Genomic DNA, 18447 nt, shown 5'->3' with positions numbered 1-18447 from the left:
CTGGACCACAGGATGGGAACCACTGATCTAGGAAATCTACTCTGTTTAATGAGAAACTGTGGACTCATCAAGGAAAAGTGAGGATAGCTACTGGAACCTCTCAAGGTCGCCTCTCTAACCCTCCTCCTTCTCTCAGTGCTCAGACTGTACGCAGGGACATTATGACTTAATGGTAAAAAAGAAAATTATTGTAGCATTACATCAGCAAACCAGATTGCTGACACTAATTAGGAACACAAATTAAAAGTTCAGCATTAGTAACGTTTAGTGGGCTAGATACAGTCAATCCAATCTACGTGTGATAGGGTCAGACAGGCATCTTTTTCCCCAAATAGGCAGACGTATGTTATCTTCAAAATTTCTACTGATGAGCAATTACGCAGTTCTGCTTCCTGTTTCTGTCTTCCATGTCGTGTTGCACAATGGCTTCTAGAAAAAAATGTGTGTTTGACATTGACTTTGATTGTATTCGGATCGACCTTTCTGGCCACCATGAGACTCTTGATATTTCGGGCCCAATATTCTGGATGCTTCTCTCCCTGCATGCATCACATGTTTCCCCTGGATCATGAAGATACATTTGAATGGAACATCTTCCAATCAGAGATAAGTGGTATCACATTTCATGTCTTTGCAGTTGAGCCATGCCATCACTAAGACATCTTGGTATATTGCTAGCAAAAGGCTGTCCTCTTATATGCAGATGATTCCGTCCTTGTTGCCAGGATAGCACTTGGGATCTTATGGCCTCTCTTGATCAAGTAATAAACATGGGAAAGTCACGTCATGTTGGTGGGTTTAAAATTAACAAAGAGTAGGAAACACATCATTGAGGGGGTGGACATTTCTAGGGTCCCTTCTTTTTCATATCTTGGAGTCTTGTTTGATGCTAAACGTTCTTGGTCACCCCTAATTTTGTCTAAAAGGCTTATATTCAGGAGGGCTGTGGCAGCTGTTTTTGGTTTTGTGGCAAAGCTCATAAACAAACAAATTCAGCCCTTATTGCAGATCTATACACAATCTATGCCCATAGTCTTGTATGGTAGTGGCCTGTGGGGCTACATAGACTGTTCATCCTTACAAGCAATCGAGAACCCTTTTCATCAAATGTCTGCTTGTTTGCCACGTGGTACGTCATCCTATACTGTCCATGAGGAATTAGGCAAGGAATATATTGTTGATATGACATCCCTTCAACCTCTACTAAAACGGCTTTTGATCTGGATCAATCCAGATCTGGAGGCTAACAAGCATTTTTTAAGGGACAGTCTTTCTTTGGACCATGTTAAAAAAACATAGCTTCACTGAATTATGTCCAAGCGGGATTCCAGGCCTTTCAATGACCAGAGTTGTTTTCAACTCCTGAGTCCATTACAAAATTTGGTTTAGTCTGGACTAAGGACAACTTCCTCTCTCTGAGAAAGCCCCACAGAGAGGTTCTTGAAATGCAAAAGGGGCCTGTTCGTGCCTATGTAAATCTTAAAACAACTCTATATATCGAGCCGTATTTAACTTTTGTGACCAATGCTTATCATCGTTAACTTTTAACTGGATTCTGATCTTGGGATGATTCACCTATATTGTCCATACCCAAGGGCTGGTCCCCGTTGGAGAAACTTCAACCCTGTAGCTGTGATAACTTTTTTAAACACGACTCCCTTCATTTTATTATGCTTTGTAATTTTTATTCTGACCTACTTCACAAATGTATCTTTCTCCTTCTCAAAGGTATGAATATTATACAAGCAAAATCTGCTCTCACGTTTTTACAATTACTATCTACAGAACATATTTGTTTTTCATTGCAGGGCTCTTAAAGGGGCGCTGTAAAGAAAAGGCTGAGTTGGGCTATTTAATTTATGAATTTGTATTCTTTCGCTAGAACTGTAATTCAGGTTTTCATATTTTTATTCTGGGTTTTTATGTTGCTAATTTGCACGTCAATAGCTGTGCGTTTTTATGTTTCTGTATGTTTTACGGAACTTGTTTACCAAAATAAACACTTGATGGGGATGATAAGTAGATTGTTTTGTCTAGAGCAATTCTCTTCATCGTCAGTTTTCTCTAACATTATTTGTTTTTTGTTGAGGAGAGGTTACTCTGATTAACAGTTCATCATGTTCAAGCTTTGGTTCTGAGAAACTGGTTTCCACTTGCTCAAGCTTGTTTTCTGTCTTCTGTAAAGAATTCTCTAGACCCAACAGGAATTATGAAAAGTCAAAGCTGTGATGTGTTTGCAAAATTCTGTGATTAGTAGCTCAGTAGTAACTTTTTTTGAAGGAGTAAACATGTAAATTCCAAATTTTTGAAGCTTGAGGCATTATCGAGATCAAAATCATACCAGAGGTCATGGTACTGCTCTTCCAAACTTAGTGTAGCATGCCTTTAATGTTGATTCCTCTTCCTCTTTTTAGTTTTGTGGTCCCCATTAGACTGTTAAAAAGATTCTCACTGTCACTGGAACAGACACCTAGACTGCTCCCAAGGCAGCCTTTCACACTAGGCAATTTAGCTGTTGGTACAAGTCAGTGCAAGAGTTTTGTGAGACTTCAGAGAAAAGGTACTACGAGCTCCTGGTCAAGTGACGTCCAGAATTTGTAGGGTGACTAGGTGATGAGCCCAGATCAATGAAAAAAGATAGCATCAGTAAGATCTCTCGTTTTTAGAGTAGTGCAAAGTTCATATGGACTTCTACCTCATGTGTGTTAAGAAAGGGAGAGAGAGAGAGAGAGAGAGAACAGGATAATTGAAATCAGCATGGTCTGCCCTCGATACTTTACTTTCACTGGATGATGTAGGTCTTCTATTTCTGTTTTACGTGCTGACCTAGGAGCAGGTCTAGTTGCAGCTGCTACTCCGACTCTTAGGCCACTGAGCACGAATTAAATATGTTCTCCAGTAATTTGAATGTCTCTTCCTGACGTGGATTGTTCTGCTTTATTCGCACACAGATTGGCCAGTCCGTGCTCTTCAGTACCCTGTCCCTGGCCCTGTCTCCTTCTATCTTTTCAACACTTACCCATACAACATCATCTCTTTTGGGTTTCTCGTACCATCTCTATGCAGACGACATACAGTAACTCTTATTCTCTTTCCCCACTGTGATTATGTACTTTCTTGATTCCCCTGCCATGATTACTCTATCAGATCCAATCTTGTTGGCCCTAGACACACTATCTCCGACCCCTCTGCCAGGAATCTCCATGTGCTGTTTGATTCCTACATGCTGCAGCGGAAGTTAATCTCCACCTTTCGCTCAGCAGCCACAAACAAGGGCGTCAATATCAGAATTACCTTCACTTCTCCAACTTCAGACAACCAAATGTTTCAATAATTCCTCAGTGATGGTTATTATTATAGACTACTTAGCCCATTATTTCACACTTTGACCCACATGGACAATGTAATGATATTTGCTACACATGCCTCTAATATTTCCAGTCACAATCCCTCCTCTCCCAACTACCATCAAGCTGGATGGATAGTAGCAAAACACTTGGCCTATACAAATTCCCAAGATTGTTTCATCAAGTCATCATGTCACTTTTTCACCATACATTCTCCAAAACACTGCTTGCTACACTCCTTCCTGACACCTTTTCTCTGGCAACCATAATTTCTTCACTGTCCTCAATATGTCTTCTGCTTTGTTCAGGCCTAATTCTGTGAAACAAAACCAATATATTCATGTCTACTTGAAGTCTAAAATATGTTTATAAAAGCCAAAATATCAAAAAGTAAGCACTCAGTGGCATGGTGTTTTGCTTCCCCAAGTCAAGGAGCATAGACTGCTAACAATTCACATTTTATATGCATTCTCACTCCATAGATAGCAATGGAAGAGATACAAGTGACAGAAATGGGAAACCAGACCGTGGGAGTCTTGGCAAGTGCCGGACATTCACAAGAAAAGGATTGAGGTACTTGAAAGCTACAGATAATATAAATTTCTCAGATGCTGAGCTAGTCATTTTTGAATCCTAGCCTACAGGTGCCAATATGAAACAAGCATTTGCAATGCAATGGGTCTTGCGTTTGCTCCAGTTAGAGTTATTAGTGTTGTAAATTCCTAACTGGAATTTTCTTGCCACATAAATTGAAAATGAAAAGTAAAACAGTTTACATAAGCAAGGAAATTCAAAGTGCCACGGCTGCCATAAGCCTGACCGCAAGAGTTACTGGCCCCCTGTGTGCATGTTTAGAAAGGATCGCGGCTGGGATGAAAGGCAAAACGAAAACGGAGGAGCGGCAATCACACACTAACAGGAGGGAGCATGACGTAGTGTGATGGCCCCAAAAAATTTTCACTTTGTGAAATCGCCAAGAGGGAACTCAGCACACAAAGGAGGGACGTTCCACAAAATGCACCAATAAAAATGAAGCACTTAAAACAAGCACAACAAAGAATGAATAGCAAGAGTGGGCGTGGTTAAAAGCCCACAGAGAGATTACAACTGGCCAGAGCGCTTGCACGCTCGACCCTAAAAAGGCTGATTACATCAGAAGTGTAGGCCTAAGCATAACATTAGTATACAAAATGGCTGCAATAAAATAACATAGCACTTTTTTATTTAATGTAATATAAATCAACAAAATCACTTAAAAGGTACAACGGGTACTCAGTTCCATCTTCTAAACTGAACCTCAATTGCAAGTCAATTGGGACTTTTTCTTTTCCTCTACAAATTCAAGACCACTCTGCAATTGTATGGCTGACAATTGTATTTAACTCAAACATGTCTAGAGCTACTGAATGGTGTGTGTGTTCAGTGCAATACCACATTAACAGCAGGGTAAATATTCTCCTTAGATTCTGGCTGCTGGGTTTGCCTATTGGCATCCCCTTCTTGCCAGAATTCCTTGCAGAATTACTTCTTACTGTTTCCGTTTATTCCCAGTATAACAGAACATAGGAACGTAGCATGCTTCAAATTAGGGGGAGATGTTAGGCGGTCATGGTGGTTAATGGTGGGTAGCAACACAGTGTCTACAAATGTAGTATCTACACCTTGAGTGCTTATACATATTTATATGTAGTGAAGTGTGGCATGTTTGATAGTGGTGCAGGTTGTAAAACAAGCTTAATGATGTGAATTTAATCCACATATTAAGACATACATACTGAAGAAAGATGCTGATCGGCTTTTGATCACTATTTGTAATGGTAATGATAACTATTTCAGTAGGAACACTATTGGCGTAAACCAGAGCACAGAATATACAAAAGCTTTAAAAATCACAAAAAATCTGACACTGCAATCTATTTCCTCAAGGAAACACCCTTGTGAGGTACTGTACACCAGGCTTTAACATGATAATGTGCTATTATCCAAGGTGTAGGTAGACAATTCACAAAATAAATGAAAGTTGATCATCAACAACACTAGTCAAGTTGCACATATCACCTTTTCACAAATTATTAGGCATTTCAGACTAATATTGGGAAATTATGTCTTATGTGCACCTATTTGACATCCGCACAACACCCTAATTGTCTTTAATGACCATTTACTCTAACGTCTGTCCAAGTAAAAAGCTTACTGAACCAAACTTGCCAAAGGTAACATAGTGGTATACATCATATGAATTATGCAATTCAATCATACATCACTCCAGTGTCAATATTAATATATTTAATTAATTCCTCTTTGAAGTTCCCACCATTCAAGTGAATTACACAGTCCTCATTGGATGGTGTGACATAAGAACATCAAATTTTGATGATAAACCGTGCATCACCACATTCATCAGAATGCACGCAATAGTGGTTGAGAAATACCACTTACAGAACAAGTGGCAGTCTTCCATATGCCCAACTGAGGAACAATCCTACAGGGAGTGCAGAATTATTAGGCAAATGAGTATTTTGACCACATCATCCTCTTTATGCATGTTGTCTTACTCCAAGCTGTATAGGCTTGAAAGCCTACTACCAATTAAGCATATTAGGTGATGTGCATCTCTGTAATGAGAAGGGGTGTGGTCTCATGACATCAACACCCTATATCAGGTGTGCATAATTATTAGGCAACTTCCTTTCCTTTGGCAAAATGGGTCAAAAGAAGGACTTGACAGGCTCAGAAAAGTCAAAAATAGTGAGATATCTTGCAGAGGGATGCAGCACTCTTAAAATTGCAAAGCTTCTGAAGCGTGATCATCGAACAATCAAGCGTTTCATTCAAAATAGTCAACAGGGTCGCAAGAAGCGTGTGGAAAAACCAAGGCGCAAAATAACTGCCCATGAACTGAGAAAAGTCAAGCGTGCAGCTGCCACGATGCCACTTGCCACCAGTTTGGCCATATTTCAGAGCTGCAACATCACTGGAGTGCCCAAAAGCACAAGGTGTGCAATACTCAGAGACATGGCCAAGGTAAGAAAGGCTGAAAGACGACCACCACTGAACAAGACACACAAGCTGAAACGTCAAGACTGGGCCAAGAAATATCTCAAGACTGATTTTTCTAAGGTTTTATGGACTGATGAAATGAGAGTGAGTCTTGATGGGCCAGATGGATGGGCCCGTGGCTGGATTGGTAAAGGGCAGAGAGCTCCAGTCCGACTCAGACGCCAGCAAGGTGGAGGTGGAGTACTGGTTTGGGCTGGTATCATCAAAGATGAGCTTGTGGGGCCTTTTCGGGTTGAGGATGGAGTCAAGCTCAACTCCCAGTCCTACTGCCAGTTCCTGGAAGACACCTTCTTCAAGCAGTGGTACAGGAAGAAGTCTGCATCCTTCAAGAAAAACATGATTTTCATGCAGGACAATGCTCCATCACACGCGTCCAAGTACTCCACAGCGTGGCTGGCAAGAAAGGGTATAAAAGAAGGAAATCTAATGACATGGCCTCCTTGTTCACCTGATCTGAACCCCATTGAGAACCTGTGGTCCATCATCAAATGTGAGATTTACAAGGAGGGAAAACAGTAAACCTCTCTGAACAGTGTCTGGGAGGCTGTGGTTGCTGCTGCACGCAATGTTGATGGTGAACAGATCAAAACACTGACAGAATCCATGGATGGCAGGCTTTTGAGTGTCCTTGCAAAGAAAGGTGGCTATATTGGTCACTGATTTGTTTTTGAATGTCAGAAATGTATTTTTGTGAATGTTGAGATGTTATATTGGTTTCACTGGTAATAATAAATAATTGAAATGGGTATATATATTTTTTTGTTAAGTTGCCTAATAATTATGCACAGTAATAGTCACCTGCACACACAGATATCCCCCTAACATAGCTAAAACTAAAAACAAACTAAAAACTACTACCAAAAATATTCAGCTTTGATATTAATGAGTTTTTTGGGTTCATTGAGAACATGGTTGTTGTTCAATAATAAAATTAATCCTCAAAAATACAACTTGCCTAATAATTCTGCACTCCCTGTATAAGAAACCATATAAGCAACTTTGTGTCCTGTATAGTAACCATGTAGTTCTTCTTGATCTCCCGAGTAGTGTCACAATAGAAGTATAAGCAACCTTCTCAAATGCCACAAGTGAGGGTTTATAGTTTCTAAAAGTCACAGCCCCATCCAGGCACAAGAGCAAAGGTCATTCTGAAATAGTGTACATGCTGAAGTCATAAATCACTGAATAAAGCATGAGGAAGAACACTTAGTTACACATTGGTTAAAGTGTAAATACACCACTTTGCGCAGTAAATGTGAGAATATGTGCACACATTGAAGAAGAAAATTCAATGCAACTCTAACATTGAGCAGTCCATTTTTCTATTGTTCTACTATAGGGTATTATTCATTAGGAACAGCAGGACATATGCGACATTAAGATCCAATAGTACATTAAAGCCATCCTGATGCAACTTTATTGACTCCCTTTACTAGCATACACCTGCTTGAATAACATTTGTATCGCACAGAATGCTATCACAAAGTCAATCTAGCAAAATTCGGCTGACACCAACTCCAAGCAGAAGCTCATCTGGCATCTTGGTAAGTAGAAAGTATCCCTAATGCAAATAGCGATTCTCTAAATAGGAAATCGCAAATAGGGAATTCCTATTTGCGATTTCCAAAGCACATTTATCATGCATTCCCTAAATGTGAATTGGGCATTTATGAAATGCAATTACCACCAAATCCAGTTTGGTGGTAAGCATGTGCAATTTTTAAAAATGCATTATAAATGCATTGTTGAAAAATGACATGTAGCGCACACATGCCCACAAATATTTTTTGGCCCTAGGCCTCCAGCACCCTGGGGTTTGCATTACCTAATTTGCGAACTCCTAATAGGATTTAGCAAATTAGGTAATGCAAAACCATTCGCACCTATGGGCTTACAGGCCCACAGGGATGAATGGAGTCCCATTCCCTAACTGCGATTCGGTAATAGCGATTGCAATTTTTAAGAAATTGCTATTACCAAATCGCAATTTTCATACATCCCATTTTGCATTTCTTAAATAGCGATTTCATAAAAATCCTATTTATGAAATGCAAACCGGGACTTTGATACATCTGGCCCTATATGTTTTAACTTTCTCAGGTAGATAACTGTTAAACCAACAGACTTTGCTGTTTTTAAACTTACGTCTTCAGTGTTATTCTACTTTGATATTCACCTGGCCATTCACAGGTACAGCAGGCAGTCATCAGATGAGTCTCAACTGTAATAATAAATACTGCAACTATCATACAGAAACGCAGTTGTGAAGTTATACACTGCAAACCCACTGGAGTCCCAGTTACTAGTCTCGGTATATGACCTGCTAAGAACCTTAGTGAAGCAGCTAGGAAATGGGTAGCCCATTAAATTCCCTAACATCTCCTAACATAAGTGGACTAAAGAAGCAGAATTCTTATCTTGAATTCAGGCAGCACAAAAACTCCAAATTGTCAATAATGAGACAGAGTTATAATATCCATGTCCAAAATATAGTGAGAATCACTTAATTTCATTTTATATTTCATAAGTGTCAGTGGATGATAATAGTAGTCGATGCCGATCAGGCAGCCAACAAGTGCTTTACCTTAAAGACTTTCATCAACATACACAAAATGGAAAATTAGATAAAGATAAACCTATCAGAAATCTCAGAAAGGAATTATCAATGTAATACATGAATACCAATCGTATCATAAAAGAGAAAAAAATAAGAAAACTGCATAGGAGGTGACAAGGACTGGTATTTTTACTTTTGCCAAAAAAGATGATCAGATAATCACCAATAGAAACAAAATCAAAGCAGATTAGAGTGTAAGTTTCTAGTCTACACAGTTCAATTGTAGCCAAAAACAAAAAGTGTGTAGGAGAAGATGGTGACTACAAAGTGGAAAAAAACGATTGCACCACTTCCTGTTTTTAAGATGACCTTCATAGATTCTGTAATGAGAACACAAACACCCTTGAGGGCCTACAAGGCACATGAAATCAGAAGGGCCAAAAAAGCATCAACCTGAAAGATGTACAAGAAGTCCAGAGAATATGTTGCTGTCCCACAAAATGCCAAACACCGAGGATATTCACATTTTGTCGACCATTATTGCTGAAGAGAATGATCTTTTACCATCATTTACAAATGCTTGAACTCTTCTCCAACCTAGAAATCCTTCATAACTTGTTAGGTAGCGCCTGGCACCACCATTCAAATCTACACATCACCATGAATATTTTGTACAACATGGTGTTGTAAGATAACGCAGGAAAGAGAAATTATGAACTTTCAAACATAATATTAGCAGAATGAAAAGCACTGAATGAACTCATGTCAGATCCATCTTTGATGATTATGGAAACATATAAAGGCAGGAATATTAAGAATCGTGAGGATCATTAAAAAAAAAAAACACTTTAGTGACAGCACTTGTTATGACCAACTCTCACATAATTTTATCAGTCAGGCCACCGATACTTTACCAAGCCTGGAGACAGACACTTCGCAGACAAGAAGTGTAGCTTTTATTTGTGTCAACTCGGAGGTTGTCATACATTTATTCCTTGCCAAGATTATTCAAAACAGGGCAATTTCCCTCTGGTCACTAAAATAGTTTTAGGCATAGAATCCCCCAAAAGAATTTCTCCAAATATATTCACAACTTTGTAATCAAATAGGTCCCCAACTTGAATTAGACACAAAAGATGTACTGAACAAGTAACTTAATATGGGTGCTAGGTATGCTCATCACCTTTGATATGTGGTCCTTACATGCTAGTTTAACAAACAAATATGACCTAAACATGATCCCGCCGTTTTGGAGCAAATGACGAGCCACCTGTCATAACCCCACTATGATGATATATACAATTACGAATTTACCCTGAATAACAAAGCCTTTCTATTCAAGGACAAACTGCGTAGGCAGAAACAAGGGATTGTCATGGGTTCCTAACATACATCTTCATACTTGAACCTTTACATATACTGAACTAAGTAATATCTATGGACACACAAAAACTTGATATGGATGAAAAACGTTTTGTATTCGGGTTGATACAATAATGCTATTTTGGCTTTAAGGACTGGCACCAACAACAGTCTAAGGGGCTCTCTGGCTATCTTAAGGGCAACTTGTATAACTTACAGTTCACCACAACACATGTTGAAGAAAGTATTGATTTTTAGATGGGACTTTATGTTAGAGGTGACAAAGTGGATAGTAAGATTACTGAAAGCCTACCTGACATAAAGTAATAATGCATTCAAAGAGTACCCATACAAGGCCACACAAAAATGAGGGTCGCACCCATGGTGAAACACCTAGATTTTGTGGAAACTGTATTTAAGAGAAAGTTTTCACGACATCTTGTAATGAAATGGAGTTTTAAAAATTCTGGGATAACCCACTGATTTGGTATCTGAGGCACAAGGCATAATTGTTTAGAAATTCAGAGAGGCGCATTTCAAGTCAAGGATCACCAGACAATCCAATGATAGCAGTTTGTCACTTATCACCTTCTTCAACAGAAACAGCCAAACATGTGAACAGCCTTATTAAGACATTGGATGATGATCTGTTGTTACCCAAACCGAAAAGTTCTGGCATTGAGCCTAAGCCATCTGTCACTGACACAAAAGGACAGACAATCACGCGGACAATGTGTCAAGTGTACCAAACTGCTGGAGTAAGTTCCACAACGTTGTTACCCTCACTGGTTTTGGATGCAGAAGCTACCCTCCTCAATGGTCGCAGGCCCTATTCCAAGCATGGTGGGAGTCGGGTAGGGTTCAAGGTCATGAGACCACAATCTGAACTCCTCAGGTGGGATGAAGGCTCTTACTCCACTCTCTATGGTGACACAGAGGCCTGGTCCACTTTGGGTGCAGCAAACGTTCATGATCACAGTGGTGCAGTCCTATCAGGCACACTTCGGGAAAGCCACCATACTACCGCTTTGAAATAACAGCTGCAGTCTGCTTCAGGCACACTTCAGGACAGCGTCACGGCACAGATCACGTTCAGGGTCACAGTGGTGCAACCTGCTTGGGCACACCAGCAGTGCCATGGTCCCACTGCTTCAGAATCACAGCGACGCAGTTCAATTTTGGCACAATTCAGAACAGTGCCATAGCACAAGCCACTGTAGGCGAGATAGACAATGCTCCAGTTAAGAAACATGTCAGTCACTTTCTCTCGACCCTCTTCTGGGATGATTGACTCACAGCTGCAGAGTCAACTGCTTATAGCGAGCTCTGGTAGTCAGTATCTCCTGCAGGGATGTCTCACTCTTTTCAGACAAGTCAGCATCCAAGCGCTTCAGGAGAAGTAGACAGCTCAATCTTCCGGATTAGACCCAAAGTGATGTTCACCCACGTCTGGGAAGCTAGATGTTAGACTGACTGGTACTCAGCAAACCATCCACTTCCATGGTCAAAGAGAACTTGGCACAACAAGAAGGTCATCTGTTCCCAATTTTATACAGATAAAGCCGAGAGGGCCCGATATTCTTTTTCTTTACTTTGAGAACCTTTGTTTTGGTACTTCTTTCATGTGCCCTTTCCAGGATGTTTCCCAAACTCTGCATTTAGAGTGATGCTTCTTGCAGAAGGGCTGTCTCCAGTTTAGAGCACCCACAACAGAGGCACACAGATGAGTCAGCATTCTGCACCTGATTATCAATAGCTACACATAACAGTTATCCGGAAGAGAGAGACAGAAGCTGGCCATATCTACGGCCCTTCACACTCTGTCCAACAGGGACTGCAGTCCCACTCTTCATCTCCACCATCTACCAAATGGCAGTGATTAGGAAGACTCATGAGCAGCTCTTGCAACAAAAGGACTTCGATTATAACATTTCTAGACAGAAACCGGTCTCACTTTCCCTCCCTCTTCAGTGTCTAGGTTTCCTCCCATCAGTTACACAAATGTTAGCAATAGAATTTTAATGACTAAGAAAACACCTTCCGTCCAACTAGTGCACATAAACAGGTTAGAGGCTCCCAAAATGGAACCCACAGACCTCTCTTTACTCCCATTCGCTCACAGAATAAATGTATGCACCATGCAGGTCACACAATGACATTCACACAAACATGCATGAGGATGTTAATGCTAGGACCTGGATTGGAATGTAGCTATGGAATTTCACATAAGCAGACCAGCAAGCTTCCTCTCCCGTGATGTTGGTCACAAATACAGATTCACAAAACATGTTATGTTGCCACCTCTGCACTAGATATTGAACCCATGTCAGAGACGTTAGTCCACTGTCTACCCGATCGGAACATACTCTGAGCGACCCCGCCAAGTCCAGGACCGCTTTCATGTAAAAGGACAGGCCTAGGCCTTTGTGCTCAAGTTGAAGTAACAAGAGGCTGTGGCCAAATTCTAAAGCCAGGATTGTTGTAATATTTGTTTTATTTAATGTTAACATTAACAGAGCTTGGTACAGCATGAGACAGGGATAACTGCATATCTGTTGAGACTTCTTTCTATTATCACTTTGAGAACTTCTTAATGGTATGATATCTTAAACCAAGTTACATATTAGGATTATGTATGCTTATAACAAGTTCTATATGTTTTGATCAGCATCACTCATGCTTAAGAAACTGCGAACAATAAACAGTGGGGTTTATCAGCCACTTGACAGCTCTGCAGTAGCAGGAGGTAGGTACGTTTCTGACTAAGTTGCGTTCAATATGGTGTGTCAAATGTTGTAGCCCGGTATTGGAGGAACTGAGAAAGGGACACAAGGAGTACCGGCCTAGCAAATCTCATTCAGGGAAGGGTAAGACATGAGGGAGAACAAAAGGCGTCCGCCAGCAAAGACAACAGGATTACTGTTGATGCTTCGCTAAGGTCAGGGTTCACATTCAGGATATAGAGGGAGCAAGGAACCTGCAATGTGATATCCACTGGTTATATGGTCATTCAATCCTGAAGACAGGAGGGCATCAGATTTAGCAGTGACTTCGAATTCAGTCAATAGCGTATCCCATCCCTGAGATAAAATGTGTTTACGCTCCCCCCGGGTCACTTCTCTGTGCCTTACTTTCTGCCTTGCCCCATATTAATAACGACTGACAACTCAGATATGCATGGTGGTGAGTTAGCCTTCCAGTGTTCTGTAAATTTGCATTTTGAGAGTAGCAAAGCGAGATGTACCAATCTGGTATGAAGTTTGTTTTTCTGAGAGCACTGGGATGTTCCCACAGCACGCATCTAATCTACTGAAGGTGGCCCATCCGTGACTTGTGCAGGCTGCATGGAATCAAAAGCAGGACACCAGATACTGGCAGCTGGGCACCCAGGGCAGGAAACGTGACTGTGCATCATTCGGGGGACATTTCCATCCCAACACAATGCCTATTATTTGCAGCCTTAATAAAGTATTTTGGACTAACTTCTCAGCTACCCATGCAATATCAACTTCTGTCATTGTTCACTGAAATCTATAAAAATCAAATGAGACAACATGACATTCACTTTAATGTGTCTGTACACGGACTGCATTGTTAATCTAACACCACTAATGACCAGTTGGACTTTGTGTGCTCTCAGAATATAATAGAATAGTGAACACGTATTTCACACACCTAGCATAATCGAACTTCATTTTTTTGTTGAAAAAGGGTTGTTACCTGTTCAGCAAAATTTAGAAAAATCACCTGAAGCTGGTATTTTTAGGACAAAGCTGTCTGATTGCTAAAGGCATCTTAGGAACATTCTGAAAGCTTCCCTGGAAATGCATTTCTAACATTGTTTCCCTTTAGCTTTGTGGTTTGTAACTTACAATTTGCTTGCGTTCTATTTGCTGGCTTTGCTGTAGGCTGTCCAGCAGGCCTTTGCCCAGCCCTTGGAGCATAGCCTGCATACCATATTTTTCCACAAGTGCTCTCTATCTGTAAGCAGGCCTTTACATTTTGTTCCTATCTTGTCACATTTGCTGTGCATGTAAAGACAGAGGACAAATGTTAGGCTTTCCCTTCTGAGGAAGGTTAGTTTTACTTTTCTTTCTCTGGCTTCAAAGGGAGAGGATTTATGCTTCGGTCCAGGATGTGAAAGAAAAGGCATTTTCGTAGCACATAAAATTAAATGTCTGTAAATGAACTGTGCTAATATTTCAGAATTAGGAAAGCACAAATTAAGCACATTTTTGTAATTCTAAAGTGTGGTGGAAACAAATAATTTAAAACACTCAAAACAAGTCAATACACTAGGTTGTGTCATTTCCATACATTATTGTTTGTGTGCTGTATATTTGTATCAGTAAAACTGTAAGTCTGTGTAAATGTAATGGTCATTTCAATTGAAAATGTGTTGTCTGTAACAGCAGTGCAATACCACACCATGCATTCTTTACTCAATGCCAGTCCACTCTATGCCCTTCAACTCTACGGCACTGAGGCACCCCACTTCACACTATTGTATGCTGCTCTACGCCATGATACTCCAATCTATAAAACACTACTCTTCTCCACACTACTGCACATCACTCTACTCATCTCTATGGCATTTCACTCTAAGCCACTATTTCTCCATGCCAGTGGTTCCCAACCTGTTGTCCGGGGACCCCTGGGGGTCCATGAAGCCTCCTCAGGGGGTCCACGACTGCTTGGAGAAGTTAATAATATTAACAGATTAGGTTCCCAACTTTCAGTACAGACTCAGTGGGGGGTCCCTAGATTTCAATATTGATTCAGTGGGGGTCCCTGGGCTCCAGTAATGATAAAAAGGGGGTCCACAGAAGTCAAAAGGTTGGGAACTACTACTCTATGCTGCTCCACCCTAAGACATTTTACTCCTCTACACTACGCCACTCCACTCTAAAACATTTTACTCCACTCTGCTACTCTACAAAACACTCCCTTCTTCCCCCTTCACTCTACACCACACCGCTATAAGACACTATGCCACTCTACTCCATACTCATCCACTCTACAACACCCTACTCTATGACATTCTATGCCACTCTACTAGACTCCACACCACTTTAGTCCACTCTATGATACTCCACACTATGCCACTCCACTAAATGACACTTTCCTCCACTCTATCCTATGTCCCGCCACTCTACGGCACTTTACTCCGCGACACTATAGGCGACGCTACTCCACATCACTCTAATCATCTCCACTCTATGACACTGCTCCACTCTACACCACAACACTTGACTATACTCTAGGGCACTCCTCTCTATGATACTCCACTCTACGACACTCCACTCTCCTCCATTAACTTTTAGCTATGCTGGTGTACAACATGTCTAAAAGCCATTATCACAGCCAATAGCTCATGCAAAGGCAAGCCCTGTTCGCTTTGCCAATGCTTGTTTCTCCTTATTAGTACATACTTACAACAGTAAATATAAGAAGAAAACACCTAAATGTGTTCTAGATCTGGCTTGATCTTCGATTGTTAAAGAACAACTGAAAAAAAACATGTTAGAAATGGAAACAGATGATTTTGTATAAAGTTCTATTTATGCATCATGTCCGGGTCTTTGCAAAATCTTAAAATGTGAACTAAAGTCCACTGTTTTTCTTTGTGAGAGATGGCAACCCTATTCGGAAACTTTATACAGTCCCGAGTATTAATCAAAAAAATGACTCCAGTGCCACTGACATAACACATATATCATACACAAGGGCTCTTGCTGTTTATATCTTTGATTCCTGTGGGGGTGACACACCCACTACGGAAACAAACGAAATGAGGAATACCAAGGCTGCAACTTTACCTTTAGCAGGCCTCGCATTTTCTCAAGCAAGGAGTGGAAGTCTTGTTCCGGCATCTCTGGGTAGAGCTCCCGGTGGAGCAGCTCCTCGGTGATATCCGGGTTCCTGTAGAAGGTGCATTGTGCGATACCGTTCAACAACGCGCTCAGGGACTTGGTGTTCTCCAGCTCAGCCATGTTGCCGCTGACAGTCGAAAGTACAATCACGTGACAAGGAGCATCGTCACGTGATCTTTCACCACTCGCTCTAGGATACTGCGTGGTTTCGGAAAGGCTTCTTACACAGGAAGTAGTCACGTTGGCACTGCCTCTGCCTTTTCTTTCCTACTGCCCTGTGGTTGAGTAGCTGGAGTAAATTTCAGTATATGCAATTCACTGCTAATCTACAATCGGATAAGCTATGAATGTAATATTGACTTATATCATAGATATTGTCAAACAACATATTAGTGTCGCCGCCTTTGCGCATTTTAAGCAACATGGTACAGATTATTTTAATACGTGCACATTATTACGTGCCTTTCTTTTGTTAGTACTCAATGGAAAAGTTTAAAAGATAGATGATGTTGGTACATAACTACACAGTTTTCCGGGGAATTATAATTGTAAATGCTAATATTCCCTTTCTCTTGTTTAGCTGCATCTGGAGGTAAATGTTTTATACTTGACTATAACGAACGAAATGTGACATAGCACCTTCTTCTGTCCTTTATCTGACGAGGGGCTGGATAGATTAACCACAATACTTGGGTATTTTGGAAAAACGTATTGTTTACCACACATTTATACACATTTCTCTCGTAGGGAACTCAGCAGCTATATAGGTATGTTTTCACTGTGCTTCTGTGTGGCATGGCATGTAAGTTCCTTGCATATGGCAGCTGAGTAACATTTTATCATTGAGTTGAACAAGGCAGCCATGTGAGATACATTTCAGAAATGGCCACAATTGTTTGCTAAATAAAGGTATAAAACAGCTTTAAGTAGCTGTAATGTCCCTGAATTGCTTAGGCATACCTCCTCGCCCTCGCCCATTGAGTTCAATGAGACTACCAACCATAAACACCTGCCTTCACCTTCATTAGTGAGGAGACTTAGTGGTTTGACAGGTATATCATATTCACAATTGTAAAAGCCCCACTGTTGTCTAAAAGAAATTACTGACTGAAACCACAAAATATGACTTTGGCCTACTTTGAAGCTGTGCAAATGGGTAACCGAAAAACGGGAGTAGCAGAAAGCCCAATAGGACACCAGGGAATTTTTTATTTATTTAGTCTAGGGGTGGGGGCGGGTCATGATGACCCTGTCAATGCCCGCACCCCCAAAAAAAGATGAGCACAGTCTTTCTGCCCACCCTAAAGCATTTCATCCCAATGGCAAGGAAAAGGAGATTTGACTCTTTTGGGTGTTGATTTCACATATGGGACAGCAGAGTGTGGCTAACTCTCAATATCATCCCACTTGCAGTGGTGAGTGGCTGCACTTTTTGGGCTTGGGTAGGCTGCTACCTGGAAAAACCTACCAGACCCAGCCACTTCTGAAAAGTAGAGATCTGGGGAAGTCAAGGGTGGTGTGCTTCAAATGCACCCCACACCATTTTGCTACCTATAATGCCCTGAAAATCTCCAACTTTGCCTAAAGTCACACGTTTTCCTACATTTCTATGATGGAAACTTCCAGACTCTGCAGGAATCCACAACATTTCTACTACCCACCATTATACCACCTGTGCCAGTAAAAACTTTGTCCCACTTGTGTGGCTGGGCGTAGTGCCAACAACAGGAACGGATCCAACCAAGGTCAATAGGTGTCTCCAGGCAAGCACTCCCATTGTCCTTGGTTTGATCCTTTCCTGTTGCAGCACTAGATTCAGCCACAAAGTTGGGGCAGTTTTTTCTTATTAGCACAGGAGGGGCAATCCTGGGTGGTAGGAATTTTGTGTATTCCTCCAGATTCCGGCAGTTTCCATCACAGAAATGTAAGGCAAATGGGTGATTGCAGGAAAAGTGTAAGGTTTGCAGGGCGTCATGGGTAAGAAAACCTAATAGGATCGACACAAGTCACACTGTCCTGGATTCTCCTAGGTGTCTAGTTTTAAAAAATTTACAGGTTGGTTGGGTTTCCCTGGGTGCCGGCAGAGGCAGGCTCCAAAATCTAGAGCTATCCACAATGGAAAAAGAGGGAAAAGTGGGAAAATGTGATGTGTCCACGTTGCGATTTGGGGCATTTCCTGTTGCAGGCACTAGTCCTACCCACACAAGTGAGGTACCAATATTATCAGGAGACTTGGGGGAATGCAAAG

At 41.0% G+C, this 18447-nt stretch overlaps 1 protein-coding gene across 3 annotated transcripts in view; it reads right to left on the bottom strand.

Annotated features, from left to right (window-relative positions):
* Positions 1-16369, bottom strand: part of COMMD1 (copper metabolism domain containing 1) — a 588972-nt gene extending 572603 nt beyond the window's left edge. The window contains exon 1 of one of the 3 annotated variants that reach the window (XM_069234204.1): positions 16146-16369. In XM_069234204.1, the coding sequence (XP_069090305.1) occupies positions 16146-16319 (174 nt within the window). In that variant the 5' untranslated portion in view covers positions 16320-16369. The remainder of the gene's footprint in view (positions 1-16145) is intronic. The other 2 variants (XM_069234203.1, XM_069234202.1) reach the window with 2 other exon arrangements.
* Positions 16370-18447: the final 2078 nt, after the last annotated feature.

This window comes from Pleurodeles waltl, chromosome 5 (assembly GCF_031143425.1).
Source record: "Pleurodeles waltl isolate 20211129_DDA chromosome 5, aPleWal1.hap1.20221129, whole genome shotgun sequence".
Taxonomy (NCBI): Eukaryota; Metazoa; Chordata; class Amphibia; order Caudata; family Salamandridae; genus Pleurodeles; species Pleurodeles waltl.
The sequence above is the reverse complement of the archived record's forward strand: the minus strand, read 5'-3'. Positions and strand labels throughout refer to the sequence as shown.